This window comes from Danio rerio, chromosome 12 (genome assembly GCF_049306965.1).
Source record: "Danio rerio strain Tuebingen ecotype United States chromosome 12, GRCz12tu, whole genome shotgun sequence".
NCBI classification, from domain to species: domain Eukaryota; kingdom Metazoa; phylum Chordata; class Actinopteri; order Cypriniformes; family Danionidae; genus Danio; species Danio rerio.
Window position 1 is genome coordinate 25,598,309 of NC_133187.1, and position 16,692 is coordinate 25,615,000.

The 16,692-nt window shown below is 34.7% G+C and overlaps 1 protein-coding gene across 51 annotated transcripts in view; it reads left to right on the forward strand.

Annotated features, from left to right (window-relative positions):
• svila (supervillin a) overlaps nucleotides 1–16,692 on the forward strand; it is a 123,987-nt gene that overhangs the window by 77,818 nt on the left and 29,477 nt on the right. For 14 of the 51 annotated variants that reach the window (XR_012387466.1, XR_012387469.1, XR_012387470.1 and 11 more), the window contains 10 exon segments: nucleotides 269–626; nucleotides 3,801–3,960; nucleotides 7,795–7,927; nucleotides 10,807–10,854; nucleotides 11,597–11,665; nucleotides 13,236–13,286; nucleotides 13,983–14,151; nucleotides 14,780–14,875; nucleotides 15,313–15,399; nucleotides 15,990–16,167. Coding sequence is in view for 41 of the 51 variants with exons in the window: in XM_073917313.1 (XP_073773414.1) it covers nucleotides 269–626; nucleotides 3,801–3,960; nucleotides 7,795–7,927; nucleotides 10,807–10,854; nucleotides 11,597–11,665; nucleotides 13,236–13,286; nucleotides 13,983–14,151; nucleotides 14,780–14,875; nucleotides 15,313–15,399; nucleotides 15,990–16,167 (1,349 nt within the window). In the remaining 10 variants the exon portion in view is untranslated. 51 annotated transcript variants of the gene reach the window in all.

Genomic DNA, 16,692 nt, shown 5'->3' on the forward strand with positions numbered 1-16,692 from the left:
GTGAATGATTTTGTTATTCTGACGCTTGTCTTTGAGCCCCAGGAAGTCACACACTGATTACTCAGCATGATCAAAGTGTGTGTATGTGTGTGTTTGTGCTCATGAAATCTTGGTGAATGTTTAGTCTTCTGTCCACGCTGACTCTTTTTTTTTTTTTTCTCATCCTATCCCATCATGATCTTCCTCTTTCTCAAAATGCTCATTCTCACACCTTTTCCTTCTTCACTTTCTATCTCCGCCTGTTCTCCATCCTTCTCTTTTGTCATAGTTTCAGCCTGCAGGTGGAGCTCGTTTTGCACCCAGCTCCAACTCAGCCATGAGATCCTCCACTGTTTCCACTGAACATGCGGGCGACATCCATCTGACCATGCCAAATGTATCTGGGCCTGCATATTATGAGCAGACCGTTTCTCCACAGCATCACCCTCAGCCTGCCCATGACATCCAGACACATCAGAGTCTGGCTGAAGGGGGAAGGCTGCTGTTGAGCACTGGGAAGAGGAAGCTTCCCTCCCCAGACAGCGTGAAACGGACACCGCATGCTCAGCCGGCCAGAGACTGGGACAGTAAGGCTGTGGCGGTGACCTCTCAAGACCTTTCACAAACAGATGGAGAGCACACAACAGGTAGAGGAACATCAGTGTGTTTGTTTGTATTTTAAACAACCCCTTACAACATAGTAAGGGGGGGGGGGGAGTATGCTATACCTGCTGGTCTTGAGAAATGTGATCGGTCATTAAAACGTATAATTTTTGTTTAAAATACAGGAAGAACCAATTCAAGACACTTTACAGTGTACAGTAAACACAACATTGCTAAATTAGTCTATCCATTCAGATAAAAAATAAAGAGATTAATAAAGAAATATAGGTGTTGTACTATTGAACTTATTTAATAATGGTCACAATAATAATAATAATAATAATGCTAATAATAATAATAATAATAAATATGTATTATTAATAAAAAATAATGATTATAGTGGTGTTTGAGAAAAAGAAAAAGGAATATTATTGATATTAGTAGTACAAAAACTATAATTTGAGTAAATTATAGAATTTGCTTTTAAACATTTAATCTTTTAATTAGTCTGAAAAAGGGGTGTCCAAACTTTGTATGAAGGGCCAAAAACCAAATATCATTGAGAGTCATGGGCCGAAGATAAGTATACCAAACTATTTTACATTAAAGTTGCCATGGGTCATTACCTAATTTATTTCATAAGATTTAAAAACAAGTAGAAAACATTGCTTTGAATTATGTTAGCTACTAGTGCAGTATAATTTTTAAATTATAACTTAAAATATAACATAATATAACATAAACAATCACATTTATAACACAGTGAAGTTCAATGCAAAATACACTAGTCAAGCAGAATTTGCATTGTCCTTTATCAGACAGGTGAGTGTAAGAAAAACTTAAACTAAACTACAGCATTGAAATTTAAATATTTCATTTCAGTTAATTAATTTTTTTTGGCTCAACAATAAAATGCAAAAATAAATGGTTACATTAAATTTGAATTGACTCTCTAAACTAGGCATGGGATAACCGTTTTCAAGGTATACTGCGGTTTGGAAAAGTCACGTTTTTAAAATCACCAAAATTTTCTGCTATAGCGTTCCTAAGGTATATGTAAGATTTTTATTTATGTTTTTTTGTTTTGTTTTGTTGTAACAGTATCTCCAACAGAAAAGATATCTAAAGATTTCCTTTTTGAATTGAAATGAAATCTGTTTTTTTTTTAAACTAATGAAGACTGAAGTCAATGATTCATTTGAATTATTTAGCCTGACATGGTTACTGTTTCAAAATATTTTAAATGTTTCTTAAAATAAAATATATTGTGTTCAAAGGAGGAAAAATTTTGTTTTTTTTACACAAACATTAAAAAAAAAAAAAACATATTTTAGAGCGGTAAGAACAATACCATAAAACCGTGGTATTTTTATACCGTCGAAATCTTATACAAGTCCATGTTTACTCTAAACCATACCAATCATTCTCCCTTTTTCAATCTCATAAATCAAAGGTTACCATGGGTCAACCTAGTTTAGGCATCTCTGATCTAAACCACTAATTTGCGAGTAGCACTTTCATATATTATCTCTGTAAGAACACATTTCAAAAGAAATATATGTACAGGAAGGTGTATACATACAGTAGATCAAAACATCTACTTATTTTTGTTTTTAGGTTAGTCTTGTCTAGCTTTTGGTAAGAAGAGCTTCTAAATTAGTTGTCCTAATTCTTCAGCATCTATTTCCCTATATGTGCCTGTGGGATAAGATCAGGCATATCTTTTACGCATCTTGTTTGGATGAAAAGCATACAGCCACAATAAAATCTTTTAATTTAAGTCCTGCATTATGCAAATAGCAGTAAATAATAGCAATAGTTCCCGATTGCTGTAGCTTGAGAACAGGCTTTATGTGCTTTTGCTGCGAAACAATGTTTTGTTTCGTTTGTTGTGCTGATAACTGTGCATTTAAAACTGCAATGGTGCAATTGTGCTGTAATAAATGTAAGGCACAATATCATTCCTGTACATGTACTGGACTGGACTTTGTGCAAATGTATATACAGATTATGTATTCTCTCTTTTAGAATACATATGAAAAAAAAACTATGTACAGGAAGATGTATATATAGATTAAAACATCTACTTACTTTGGTTTTTAATTTAGTCTCGCCTCGCTTTTGGTAAGATGAGCCCCTAAATAGGGCAGAAAGACCCCTGGCATAGAGGTCAGGTCCCAGCTGTTGCTGGATGTTTGCTAAATGTGTTGAATGTATCTGATATCATTGTTAATGATTTATACTACAGAGCGAAAAAGAAATGTGAATACTTGTAATACAAAGATCACATTTACCAGAGAACAGTTATTATTATTATTATTATTATTATTGTTATTATTATTATTATTATTATTATAAGACTTATTACACAATTTGATATATTAGCTAATAAATTAATGATAATGTAAGTTTATCGGTTTAATGATAAGTTTAAAACAATAAATAAATAAATAAATAAATAAATAAATAAATAAATAAAGACAATTAAAACTGTCATTTTTTTTATCTTTAAAACACAATGTAAACAAAAAAGTTGAGATGACTTGTGTGGAATTACACATTGTTTTAGTATGATCAATAAATATGTGCAAATATAACTATACCCTTGGAATTTTTTACTTTAAAGGAAAAAAGTGATTATTTTTGTCTCTGACCTAAATAACTTGCTGTAAACTAACTTACTTTCACAAATCCTCACTAATAATGTCCAAATTTATAACGGCATCAAAATATACTTTGTCACATTGAAGCTCCTTCTCTCATTTACAATTCATCCCCATCATGTGCTGTTTGTTTTGTCAGTGAGCGTGTTATGATGGCTTCCCGCAGTGTCTGCTGCACATGTGCCGTCTACTGATATCTCTGTGACTTTACAAAAAGAGAGGTGTGTATAGGATGTGATGCGAGTTACTTCTACTCCGTCTTCCTGTTTTGGGTCTGTCATGCAGGCTGCTGATTTTTAAACTCTCCTCTCTCTGAAAAGACAGAAAGATGTCTGTGTAAGCCACACTGTCACAGGATGATCAACAAAGCCTCCTTTTATGCTTAGAAACTGACACTCATTTCCTGTGCAGCAGTTCGCATGCATTCATCACAGTTTTGACAGAACTAAACGCGTGTCAGAGTGTTGGTCTGCGGTGACTCCGCCTGACGCTGAGCTGTTATTGATTGTATCACTGAAGCTGCTCTAAACCCTTTCCTGTGTCTGTGTTCAACAGATCTTCCTGTACACACTGCCGCTGCTGTATCTGCATTACAGAGCCATTCTCTCCATGAGGACCACACCAGAGAGGAAGAGCAGGAGAGCGACTTCAAAACAGAAGACGGAGACGAGCTCTCGGACGTCATGTCTGCCAGACAGATGTCCATCAAAGAGAGGTGAAGTTGCTGATATCATTTCTCTGAAAGTTGTTGTTGTAGTTTTGTTTTCAATGGATAAAAGTCCTGTAGTTTACAGTGTATTGAAACTTATCGTTGTGTAAAATTGTGATAATTTACTCGCCATCCACTTGTTCTAAACTGGTTTAATTTTTTTCATCATCTTTTGAACACAAAAGATATTCAGAAGGATGTTACAGACAGTGGCTTTCAAAAATATAGCATTTTTTCATAGTATGACTAACAATTATTAGTTTGATTTAACAATTAGTTTGATTTAGAGTTATTGCATGTTGTTTTGCAATTGTTAAAGTATGTCTGACAAGGACAAGAAAGCTGAGGTTCCTGAAATGCGTAATAGAGGCTCGCTTATATTTTTATTTGTGGATGTTCAATTATGACTCTATTTGGGGAAAGTATGTTTGTGTCTTTTTGAATGTGTCGATTGCATTGTTCTTAAATTTTACACATAGGTTAAACGCTTTGAGCATCTCCTTTTAGTAGCATAATATTTCACAAAGTTGTTTTATTAAAGAGTTTGACTTTGAACTAGGTCAGTGATGTTGCTGTTACGTCCTCATCCTGCATTCTTGTGTTGTAGTTTAAAAGTAAACACGCAGATAATGACGGACGGATATTAGAAAATGTCACAAATTCTAGTGTAGTGTTACTCTGTATTGTAGGTTCTTCAGAGCTGTATGGATGTATCTGGTTAGAGATCAAAGTATTGTGTAACTGATAGACCGCTGCCTGTTGCCATAGGAAGCAAGCTGACGCAAGCTGATTAAATTGATTAGTAATGACAGTTGTGCATGTGTGTGCAAATATGTGAGAATTAGGATGATATATGCATAACTGTTAATGCTTATTATTTTGTGTGTGTGTGTGCGCGTGTGCGTGTGCGTGCGTGTGTGTGTGTGTGTGTGTGCAGTGCACATATTGTTCACATATTTTTGTTGTGTTAAGTTGTACAGTCCCAATCAAAAGTTAATTACTTTTTTCATTTGTGTAAGATTTACTAGTAGCTTATTTTTAAACTTATTCAAAGCACAAGTCAATAATGACGTTAAACGATTAACCAAATGCAAAATAAAAACATTGTTTACATAATATTTTGTGTGGGTTCTGTGTATATTTCTATAAATACACACATCCATGTACAGTTGAAGTCAGAATTATTTGCACCCTTTTGATTTTTTTTTCTTTTTTAAATATTTCCCAAATGATGTTTAACAGAGCAAGGACATTTTCACAGTATGTCTGATAATATTTTTTCTTCTGGAAAAAGTCTTATTTGTTTTATTTCTGCTAGAATAAAAGCAGTTTTTTTTTAAATCATTTTTGGGACAAAATTATTAGCCCCTTTAAGCTAATTTTTTTTCGGTAGTCTATAGAACAAACCATCATTATACAATAACTTGCCTAATTACCCTAACCTGACTAGTTCACCTTATTAACCCAGTTAAGCCTTTAAATCTTACTTTAAGCTGTATAGAAGTGTCTTGAAAAATATCTAGTAAAATATTTTTTACTGTCATCATGGCAAAGATAAAATAAATCAGTTATTAGAAATAGGTTTTAAAAAATATTATACTTAGAAATATGCTGAAACAATCTTCCCTCCATTAAATAGAAATTGGGGAAAAGATTAAACAGGGGTGCTAATAATTCAGGGGGGCTAATAATTCTGACTTCAACTGTATATGTACATGTATACTAAATGTTTATTTATATATAAAATATTTATGTATAATAAATTGTATGTAAAAATGTATTTAAAATTATCAGTGTATGTTGTATTCATGTGGATTTATACAGTATATACTTAATAAATATGTACTGTACACGCACATATTTTATGCAAATACAAATGTATATTTTGTTCATTAGTCACGATCAGGGCTTAACAATTACTTTTGATCACCAACTTCTGTGTCTAGTAGATTCCCAACATTACTTGCCGCTCGCCTTTTTCACTAGCCACACTTTTGTTGTTGGGAAAATCTATTTCATGTGCATAAATTTGACTTTGACACGCTACAATTACTTGATTTAGATTTTGTGTTATGTCCACAAGCCTCCTCGTTTGTTTCACTTTTTGTGTGTGTTGTGTATTAGCTTGCTCAATGTGCATGAGCGAATGGGTTGTCGCATTGCAATCAGTTTTTATTTCACTTGAATTTTCAGGGCACAAAATTTAGGAATTAATAAATTTATCTCTGACCACACCAAAATTTTTTTTATTTTTTAGCCACAAATTTTTAATGTGTAAAAGCAAGCAAATTATAGCTGTATATGTAATTGAGGGCAGCTAGTAGGTGCTGTGCAGGTAAACCCCACTTCTCTGACCTCTAAAGGTGCTCTTGCGACAGACACTAGAGGCCATGGTCTTTAGCCTCTTTGGTAGATCAACCAACTCCCATGCGGAAGGTCACCGGTTTGATCCCAGCTTGGATCAGGTTGGGTGGCGTAGGACCGTTGGGGTTTAAATTGGTGCCGTGACCCGGATGGGAGGGAGGTTTAGGGGAGTGAGTGTGACGGAGGCCGGCTAGTAGGTGCTGTGCAGATAAACTTCACTCCTCTGACCTCTAAAGGTGCTCTAGCAACAGACGCTAAAGGCTATGGTCTTTAGCCTCCTTGTCCAAAAATTCAACAATTTTTCTTTTTTTTTTAAATTACATTTAAAAAAGAACTATTGTCATGGATCTAAAATATGCACAGTAATCTGTCCTGGCTAAAGGTCCCAGATTACACGTTAGCTACACATAAATGGGGAGTTAATCTCATATTAAAGCAATGTTCTTATAAAAAAGAGAGAATTAAATTATATTAACAAAAATAATTGTAAGCAAAAGAAAGCGGGTAAAAAAAAAACATAACATGAGTGATGATGAAAGGATGATCATGCGTACACGGTTAATGTTAGGCCTGTTAATAATCTGTTCAAAGAATAATTAAAACTAAAGCAGTGACCGCTGCAGCTTACAAAAGGATATATATTTTTTTTTTTTTTAAATATTGAGCTCTTGAAAGCAGCAGGACTATGTGTGCACGATCATCGTTTTTTTTCCAGTCTATTTTAAGGAGAACCGATCGCACCAGTTGTGTTTCATCTAGGCATGGTTGCTTTGCTCAAATAAATGGGAACACACGCATTTTGAGTCGTGTGCATCACCTGTGCACGCAAGCGATCATCCTCGCTATTCCCCCGTTTTCTTTTGTTCACGCAAAGTTATTTTTGTCAATTGTGCTGCTTCTCGATTGTAATATTACATTTGCATGCATATTGGGCCATCTTTATTGTCGAACGCTGCTTTTAAGAAAACTACAGTTTAGAAATTATTTCCAACCAGCCAAAGTGGCTAGTGGGAGTATCTGTCTAACCCGCCCAAGCTGAAATCTAGCACATTAGAATGTTACTGGATTCACAAAAAATGTTTGTGGAAAAAAAATGTAAAATGTTAAAATAAACAGTTAAAATTGCCTCACTAACTTGACTTGCAAAATGCATTGCTTTTGTATTTCCATACAGACAGTTCAGCCACACATTCTTTGACTATGAAAGAAACAGTAAAAAAATGCATTGAACACCTTTGATGCTGATGTTTGAGATTGGCTTGGGGAAGTTCCCAAAAATACAACTTTAAATATGGAATTTATTCAGGAAATTGTATACATTTTAAATGGAGGTCCATTTCATGAGCATAGTGGTTTGTGGGGCTTACTGGCATCAGTTTTATTTATAGGATCGGTTAAAATGCATGCTTTTAAAAAGACTGCCTTGCTAGCACATTTTATGATTAAGACAAACTGATATGTTTGTGTCTGTTCCAGGCTGGCTCTGCTGAAGAAGAGTGGAGAGGAAGACTGGAGGAACAGGATAAATAAAAAACAGGATGTGGTGAAGGTTGCTGTGTCTGAAAGACATGCCCAGCTATGGGAGGTGGAGCAGAGCTTCAAGAAGAAGGTAACCTCTGAACCTTGAACTGTCTCACTTGACCATAAAGGTCATGGGTCACAATACATTGCCTGATATTACATGTCTAATTATACCATGTGTGTTCGACAGCTGTTGTTAGGTTAAATAGCATCTTGTATTATCAGCCTCTGGGAAATGTAGAGCTAATATATCATTTAACTGGCTGTGTGATTCAATTGTTTTGTTTGCATTTGTTGAATAGTTCAGAAGAGTTTATTATTTAGCTTAGAGCTGGTCTTTATCCAGTTGAGTAACTCTAAACAGAGAAGGGTGTGTGCTTTTATTTTCTCTCCTTGTATCTTTTTTATGTTCTGTTATTTTCTTTGCATGTTCTTGTGGTGTGCATGGGGTCACTTATTTACTAATTATTTTTGAATTTAATGATTAATACGATTATTACTTATTTATTGGTTGTATGAAACTCAGCACTAATTTGCTCGGCCTGTCAGTGAAAGCCATAATATTTACATTTATTTTAAATAGACTTTGTAATTGCTGGTCATGTTTGAAAAGTAATAATAATAAAAAATTAAATGCTAAAAAAACTTACTATGTAAATGTTTATCCTAGTAGTAGTAACCATTTGGTCATCATGAATGTGTGCAGTCATCGTTGTGGGAAAGGGTTCTGGATTATTAGCATGTTTAATTCACTGTTTTTAACCTGCATGATTCTCTGTTTTTGATTTAGTCTGCTTCTTTACTGCTTGTTTTTGTGTTTTTACTGCTATTTATAATAATAAAAGCCATTTTAAATCTTTGCATGCATTGATCGTAATTCTCTAGTGCATGGGGGCTGGTGTAGGGTTTCATGTGCCTTTCTCTCTTTGGATTTATGCCAGTATTTTTGCTGTAGGATCTTTATAAAATAAAAGATGGCATATGGAAATAACCTGTTATGTCATTTAGCATGTGACTTAGCAGGTGCATTGTAAAGTTGCGGTCACATTAGAGTTTGAGCATGTGATGTTCTGCCGTACAGTGCTGCAAAAGAGGTTGGAAAAAACTAAATAATGCAACACTGATTTGTTTTTTCTCTCTCTGTGCAAGGAAGTTATGTTTTTATCTTCTGTTGGTCAAATCGTTTCAGGTGATGCAAATATGCAAATAAGCCACGCCAATTTTCTAAGATGTACATAAACTGACAATTTAACTGAAAATAAAACAGGTAGGGCATTTACAGATTTTAATTAAAGATTAGAAGGGCAAACATTTTTTCTTCCTAATGACATGCTCAGATGAATTGTTCACAAACACAACTAGCAATGTGAGCTAACAAAATCATACGGTTAGTTTTGATTTCTTGGGGACCTAAAGCTTTGTGAAGTCTGACCTGCAAAATCGCATCATGTGATTGCTTGAGACGATATAATTAAAATATGGAGCAATTACTCGCTTTATCAATATATAATCATCTTGATATATCCTGCCCCTTTTCGCAGCACTGAACAAAATATTTCATGTTCAAACATTGGTGTGCCTGCAGCTTAGAGACTGTTCACCCAAAAATGGAAATTCTGTTATCATTTACTCACGCTTCACTCGTAAAGTTTCTTTTCACAAAGAAAGATAATTTGAGCAGTGTTGGAAACTGGTAGCCATTGAATTTTTTTATTTCTACTATGGATGTCAGTAGCAACCGATTTCCAACAAGCTTCAAAATAACTTTTGTTTGTGTTTAACAGAAAATTATTTTACCCCTTCAAAGTTGGTAATAAATGAAAATTTACAGTGATTTATGTGGGACTTCTTCGGTTTTTTAAACTGTATCTCCACCAAAGTGTTTTTCCTCAAGGTTTATGAATGTTTTTGTTTGGTTTTCACGGGAGCATTGGGTTTTTAAAAACTTTAGCATTGTGGCAAGGGTGGTGTGTGTGTCTATTTTACAGTGATCAGCATACTTGTGTCTATTTGTTTTATTTATGAATTTTTTTAGATTTATTTTTGGTCTTTTTGCCTTTTATTGAGAGGATAGGACAGTACCAGACAGGAAACAATTTTAGACTGGCAACGAAGTGGGAAATCACTGATTTGTGAGATCACCGATTTGACTGTGATCTGAGACATTTGTTTGCGATTTCTTAAAACCTGTCGGCGAGTCAAAATCGCGGCTAAAATTATGCAGTCTGAACTTAGCATTAGGGACTCCTTTTTTCTAAAATTACAAAATATAAATTACAAAATGGTTGAATTACAAAATATAAATACATGGCACACTTGCACTTAGCCAGCTATGGAGAAATTGGACGCCAGCCAACAGATGACATCTGTTCACACACGCACACACACACACACTCAGGTGACAGGTAACATCACACATACTCCGGCAGCACAGCTCGGCGTGGTTATCTAACCGTACCTATAATTCCTTGCTGAGAACAGTATTCATGCTATTCTGTTCCTGGTTAATGTGGAAATACAACTGGAGCCGTGCCGGAATGTTCCTAGAACTGTTTGGCGTGATTAAAAAAAGGAAATGGAAAAACAGCTCAATTATACATAGGTTGTCTTTCCAACTATTGCCACATCAACAAGAGTGGCGACAGAAAAATAAGAGAGAAATGATTACTGTGAGTTTCTGCATGACTACCGTCACACTATTACAATTTTAAGAAGGGTGCTGTTTTTTTCAGCTTGCTAACAATGCTTTGGTGGATATACATCCTGTCATTTTTCTTAATCAACTGCTAGCTGCATTCAGATCTACCTCTATCCCTTTGCTAAACACTGAATAGAACTGTAAGCAAGTGCAAAATAAATAGTGAAGGTTTATTATTCAGAAAATAAGACTAATTCAAAATAAAGTTTATTTTCCACGCTTTTAGTAGGAGATCATTTCTCCCCTGTTCATTTTACCCCTTTTTCTAGGATGATGGGATGATGATAGATGACTTTGCTGTGTCTGATCAACTCTGGGTAAGGCTGTTAGCCTTTAGCCACCAAGCTAACAGGCATAGCGCGGGGTATTGCTGGTGTTCACGGGTTTTGGCTTTGTGTTTAATCCTTGATTTTGTGATCATGGTCACATTGGTGTGCTGTCCTGGTATTTGTACCTTGTCGCTTGTGGTGGTGATTTCATTTGCTTGTTCCTCTTACAGTACATTGCTACCATGATGATGATTTTTGCAGTGTCTGTTTACCATTATGGTGGCTTTGTCATTTTTACCCTGTGGTGTCTTTACAGTTATTATGCATATTTAACCGACTTGTTCAACCACTACAGACTTTAAGTTAGCAAAATTTTACCCAAAGAATTAGTTTTTATTGACCTGCTTCGTTTGAGATCATATCAATTATTCACAGTGCTAAGCCTGTGAATTTGTAATTTGCTTACAGCACTGCATTGGCTCACTAATTTGACTTGGACTCAGCACTTTTTGCTAGATTGACAGCTACAAGTTAATCAAAAGATTTCAGTATCATCAGATTCAGGGTGGTTGTACAAGATGCTGTGTGTTGTGGAATCTAGATTTAATCAGCATTATAGCACACTTTGACGTTTGAATCAATACCTTTGTGGTTGTTATGTGGTTATTTAGAGGTTGCATTGTGTCTAAGATGAGACCAATGTCACCTGCCTGCTGTCTGCTCTTCCCTCCTACATGTTCATGTGCTCTCCGTCTTCTGTCTTGCTGTCCCCTCTTGATTCTGTCTGTAGGATCCTGTCTTTTCCTCCTCCCTTTTGTGTGCCTCTGAACCACTGGATCAAATAGCAAACCTTCCCAAGGTGAGCAGCTGATGTAAATTATCTTTTCTTTTTCGCCCTCTCATACTGACATACTACCTTTCCTGATTTCCCATATGACATGTAGTTAGATTAGTGGGGTTTTTCGCTATTTAATATCGACATGTTGCACTTATAATAAAATAATATGCATAACTGCCCATACATTTATAAAGAAATAAAGGTTTATGTATATATATAGCCTAGTGGTTAAGTGCACCGACATATAGCACCAAGGTGCTTATGGCAACCCGAGTTTGAATCCTGGCTCTAGGTCCTATGCCAATCCTTTCCCTCTCTCAGCTCCCAATGCTTTCATGTCAGTCCTGCACTGTCCTATCACATTAAAAGTGGAAAACCCCTTAAAAAATTGTTATAAATAAAAAAAGAATAAGCAAAATCTTGAATGGCTGAGGGTCATTAAATTTATTTCCTATTTATATTTATATAATCTTCAATACTACGAAGCCTAAAAAGTACATTCTTATATTTCTTGAGTTAAATTAGTCTTTTATATTTATTAACCTCTTTTAAAGCTTTAAAGGGACAATATGTAATAAATATGTTAATAAATTATTCGAAAACCTCTAGAACCGTTTTATATGTATATGCCGACTTATGTACTTTTTCATTCAAGTGTTTTGAGGAATGTTAAAATTCTGAGAAATAAGACATTTTTATTAGGGATTCCATGCTAATGATGTCATGCACTCACAATTTCCAGTTTGTTTTCGTAGAAAACAGGAAAACAAAGATGCTTTAGAACATTGTGTTTTATTTTGACGACAAAGAATTGCATTTAACAGAACCTTAAAATGCAGTAGAATGATGAAACTGCACTGCTTTCCCACGTAATCGTGACTGGGGAAACTGGGAGCATTTCACTTTGACAGCTTTCAGCCCTACTCGACTCCATACTACCATGATAAATACTTTAGCTCATCCATGAACATGATTTCTGTACTCGTTCTGAACATTACGTTTCATAGGATGTAATGAAGATGACGACTCTCATGATTCCACACTTGTTATAATCAAAATACACCTTGCTTGCTGTGAAAATGCACCTTCTACTGGCAAAAATTGCATACTGTGCCATTAAATAGCTGTTTATGTAACATTTGATAATTTTCAACTCTTCACTTTAGCCTTAAATACCTCCATATTAAAATAAGACATTTACAAAATATAGCCAATAGCTTAGTGGTACTGTGCCCTGACATATAGCATGGACGTGCTCACGGCGACCCGAGTTCGATTCCTGGCTCCATGTTCTTTGCCGATCCTTCTCTTCTTTCTATCCTCAATGCTTTCCTGTCCTAAATCTCCATTGTCCTATCAAAATAAAGGTAAAAAAACCCTAAAAATAATAAAAAACATATTTCCATCTATTTTCATTATTTATATATTGATAGAATGCATGCAACCCCACATAATTGTAAGTCAACTGAATGAGGTCTCATCTTGTGTATCTTGTGTAGGATGCATCCTCTCACCTTTCATCCTTTCTCTCCATCCTTTCTCATTCCTTGTTTCTTGCCGCCTGTCCTCCTGCTCTTCCCTCCTTGTGAAGGCTACCCTCCTGCCCGTGCAGGTGGATGAGCGTCACCCCTGGAGACGGAAGGTGCTTTTCACCCACCCCAAAACACATCCTATATTCCTCCATAACACGTAGACTCATTGTAATTTAATCTAAACGTATGGTCAGTGCTCTTGTGCTGTTTTCTTTTTTTGTGTGTTTCTATGGAGTTTGAATACTGTAGGTATGTTTAGGTTCTCAGTTAGTATTTTTAGGGCTGCAGAATGCTTTGAGATATCACCAATATTCACCATAAGTGAAAAAACATGCTATTAAATGAAAATGCAGTAAAGATAGTTACTCAAGACTAAAGAATTAAAAATATTTATTATGTAAAATTTATTTGTTTATTTCTAAATACTTTTATAGGCAATGGTCTTAGATATAACATATTTATTAATATCAGGAAATATAAAATATACATTTTGGCCAACATAAAATACATTTTAAATATGTTTTAAATTTCATTAAATAAGCTATAACGCCATATTTGTCTTAAACCATACAGCTCTAGGGTGCTTTTACTTTTTGTACTGAATTTGGAAAGCTTTTCTTGCTTGTATTCATTCACGCATCAATGTTGTCAGTGAACATTTTAAACTTAACAATAATATTTATCAGTCAAGAAAATCATCCATTTTCAAAAAATAAAATTAGCTAAATATTTAAGCATGCTGATGTTATTCAGTGTAAGTAGGCAATATATTAAATGTTTATTTATTTTTTTCATTTATATTCCAGAAGATGGGAAATGAAGTTGTGGAAAGCCAACAGCTTGAGCGAGTAGAGATGTCTATTCAGGAACGCAAGCAGCTCATCACTTCACAAGAGGAGGCCTGGAAAGCCAAAGGTTACGGAGCAGCCAACGACTCCACTCAGTTTACAGTGGCTGGACGTATGGTCAAAAAAGGTAAATGATGGTGCACACATACAGATTTATATCATATATCATTTAATGTGTAATTTTAAAATAGACATGACCAGGTTGTATATTAAAAAAAATTAGAATTTACCATTCATATTTGATGGTTAGAAGAACAGAGAAATGGATGGATGGATGGATGGATGGATGGATGGATGGATGGGACAGACGGATGGATGGATGGATGGATGGATGGATGGATGGGACAGACGGATGGATGGATGGATGGATGGATGGATGGATGGATGGATGGGACAGACGGATGGATGGATGGGACAGACGGATGGATGGATGGATGGATGGATGGATGGATGGATGGATGGATGGATGGATGGATGGATGGGACAGACGGATGGATGGATGGATGGATGGATGGATGGATGGATGGATGGATGGATGGATGGATGGATGGATGGATGGATGGATGGATGGATGGATGGATGGATGGATAGATAGATAGATAGATAGATAGATAGATAGATAGATAGATAGATAGATAGATAGATAGATAGATAATGTTTAATTTTATTCAATGGAAATAAAACAGTTATGCTTTTTAAAACTTTCACCGTTAAGAAACAGATCCCTGCAAAATAATCTGTTTCCTTTCTCTCAGGCCTGGCAGCCCCTTCTGTTCTCACAAATCCCGTGTTGTCTCCTCTGTCTTCTAAAAACAAGAATACATCCCATACCATCACAAAACCACATGAAGGTGGGTTCCACATTCATAGATCCTGTTTTTACTTGGTATTAAGATGCATTTTTATCAATTCAAGCACAAGTGGATAACAATAAATATGTGTACATTTGACTACTTACAGATGTCATCAAAAACTTATTTGATGTAATTGCTTTTGTAGTGTAAATGCACATGGGGTTAAACCAATGCAAGCCACAACCGATAAGAAGGAAATCCAAACACTAGTAGCACACTTGAATAAATAAATTAGAAAACTTTATTGTATCTCACTGAAAATGTCTGTTAATACCAGGTGGGTCCAGAGCTATATTCAACCTATGTTATTATCTTGTCCTGCTGCATGTTCCTCTAATCAGATTTCCTGTCCTGTTTCTATTGTCTTTCTATTTCTATTTTTAAAAATGTCTTCTTTCTTTCTATTTATATCACTGCTTTCTTTTCTTCTGTAGAGATTGAAGTCAAACAGAACATGAAGCTGGAGTCAGATATGAAGTTAGAAAAGTTGGAAACATTCCTTGGTCGTTTGAATAGTAAAGGTGAGTGTAATTTTTTTTAATTTGCTTCACCAAATTAATCTTTAAATCTTTACAATTCTACTATTTTTTTAAGACAAACCCTTTAATGAAACATATTTGAATAATTCCAGAAATTATATCACGTTATCTGTAAAATATTGTCTGATGTGTATTTAGGGACATAATTTCAGTGATGAAATACATTTTGTTGTGGTCAACTCTGTTACATTGGTTATAAAAAGCATGAGAATAGAAATACAAAAAGCTTCCTCTGGCAGGAAACTCTAAAAGGCATTGAGGCATATAATTCATTTTTCTCAATAGTAGATGAACTATTTAAGAACTCTGTTATTGTGATATTTCAGTGAATTTCTCACTCACACAATAAAATGATGAATATTTATAATAAGTTAAACAACAATTAGCAACAGAATTAAATGTCCCTTATCACATTAAAGCATTTAGCATTATATTTCATTAACAGTGGGTTCACTGGAATGAAATAATGAAACTCTGGAATGAGATTTGTGTTTAAAAGCTAATTATTTCACATTATTTCCCTCCTAAATATTGTTAATTGCATGTTATTTTTATTTTATTTTATTTTTTAGTTCCAGGACTTCAGGAGGCCACAATTGCTGTCACGGAGAAGTCTGTAAAAGAGGTCATGACTCTGGACGATGAGGTCTTTGATAAGTTTTATCGACATGCAGAGGATATGGCAAAGTTCACCAGCAGAGTGGAAATTAGTGATGATTTTGATGACATCTTTGGAGTACAGCTGCCCAGGTAAAGATTATAATTAGTCTCTATAACTAACCAACTATATACAGTTGAACTCAGAATTATTAGCCCCCCTGGATTGTTAGCTCCCTTATTATTTTGTTCCCCAATTTCTGTTTAACAGAAAGAAGATTTTTTCAACACATTTCTAAACATAATAGTTTTAAAAACTCATCTCTAATGACTGATTTATTTTATCTTTGCCATGATCAAAGTAAATAATATTTGAATAGATATTTTATAAGACATCTATACAGCTTAAAGTGAGATTTAAAGGCTTAACTAGGTTAACTAGGCAGGTTAGGGTAATTAGGCAAGGTATTGTATAACGATGGTTTGTTCTGTAGACTATCAAAATATATGGCTTAAAGGGGCTAATAATTTTAACCTTAAAATGGTTATTAAAAAATTAAAAACGGCTTTTATTCTAGCTAAAATAAAACAAATAAGACTTTCTCCAGAAAAAAATATATTATCAGACATACTGTGAAAATTTCCTTGCTGGTTAAACATCATTTGGGAAATTTAAAA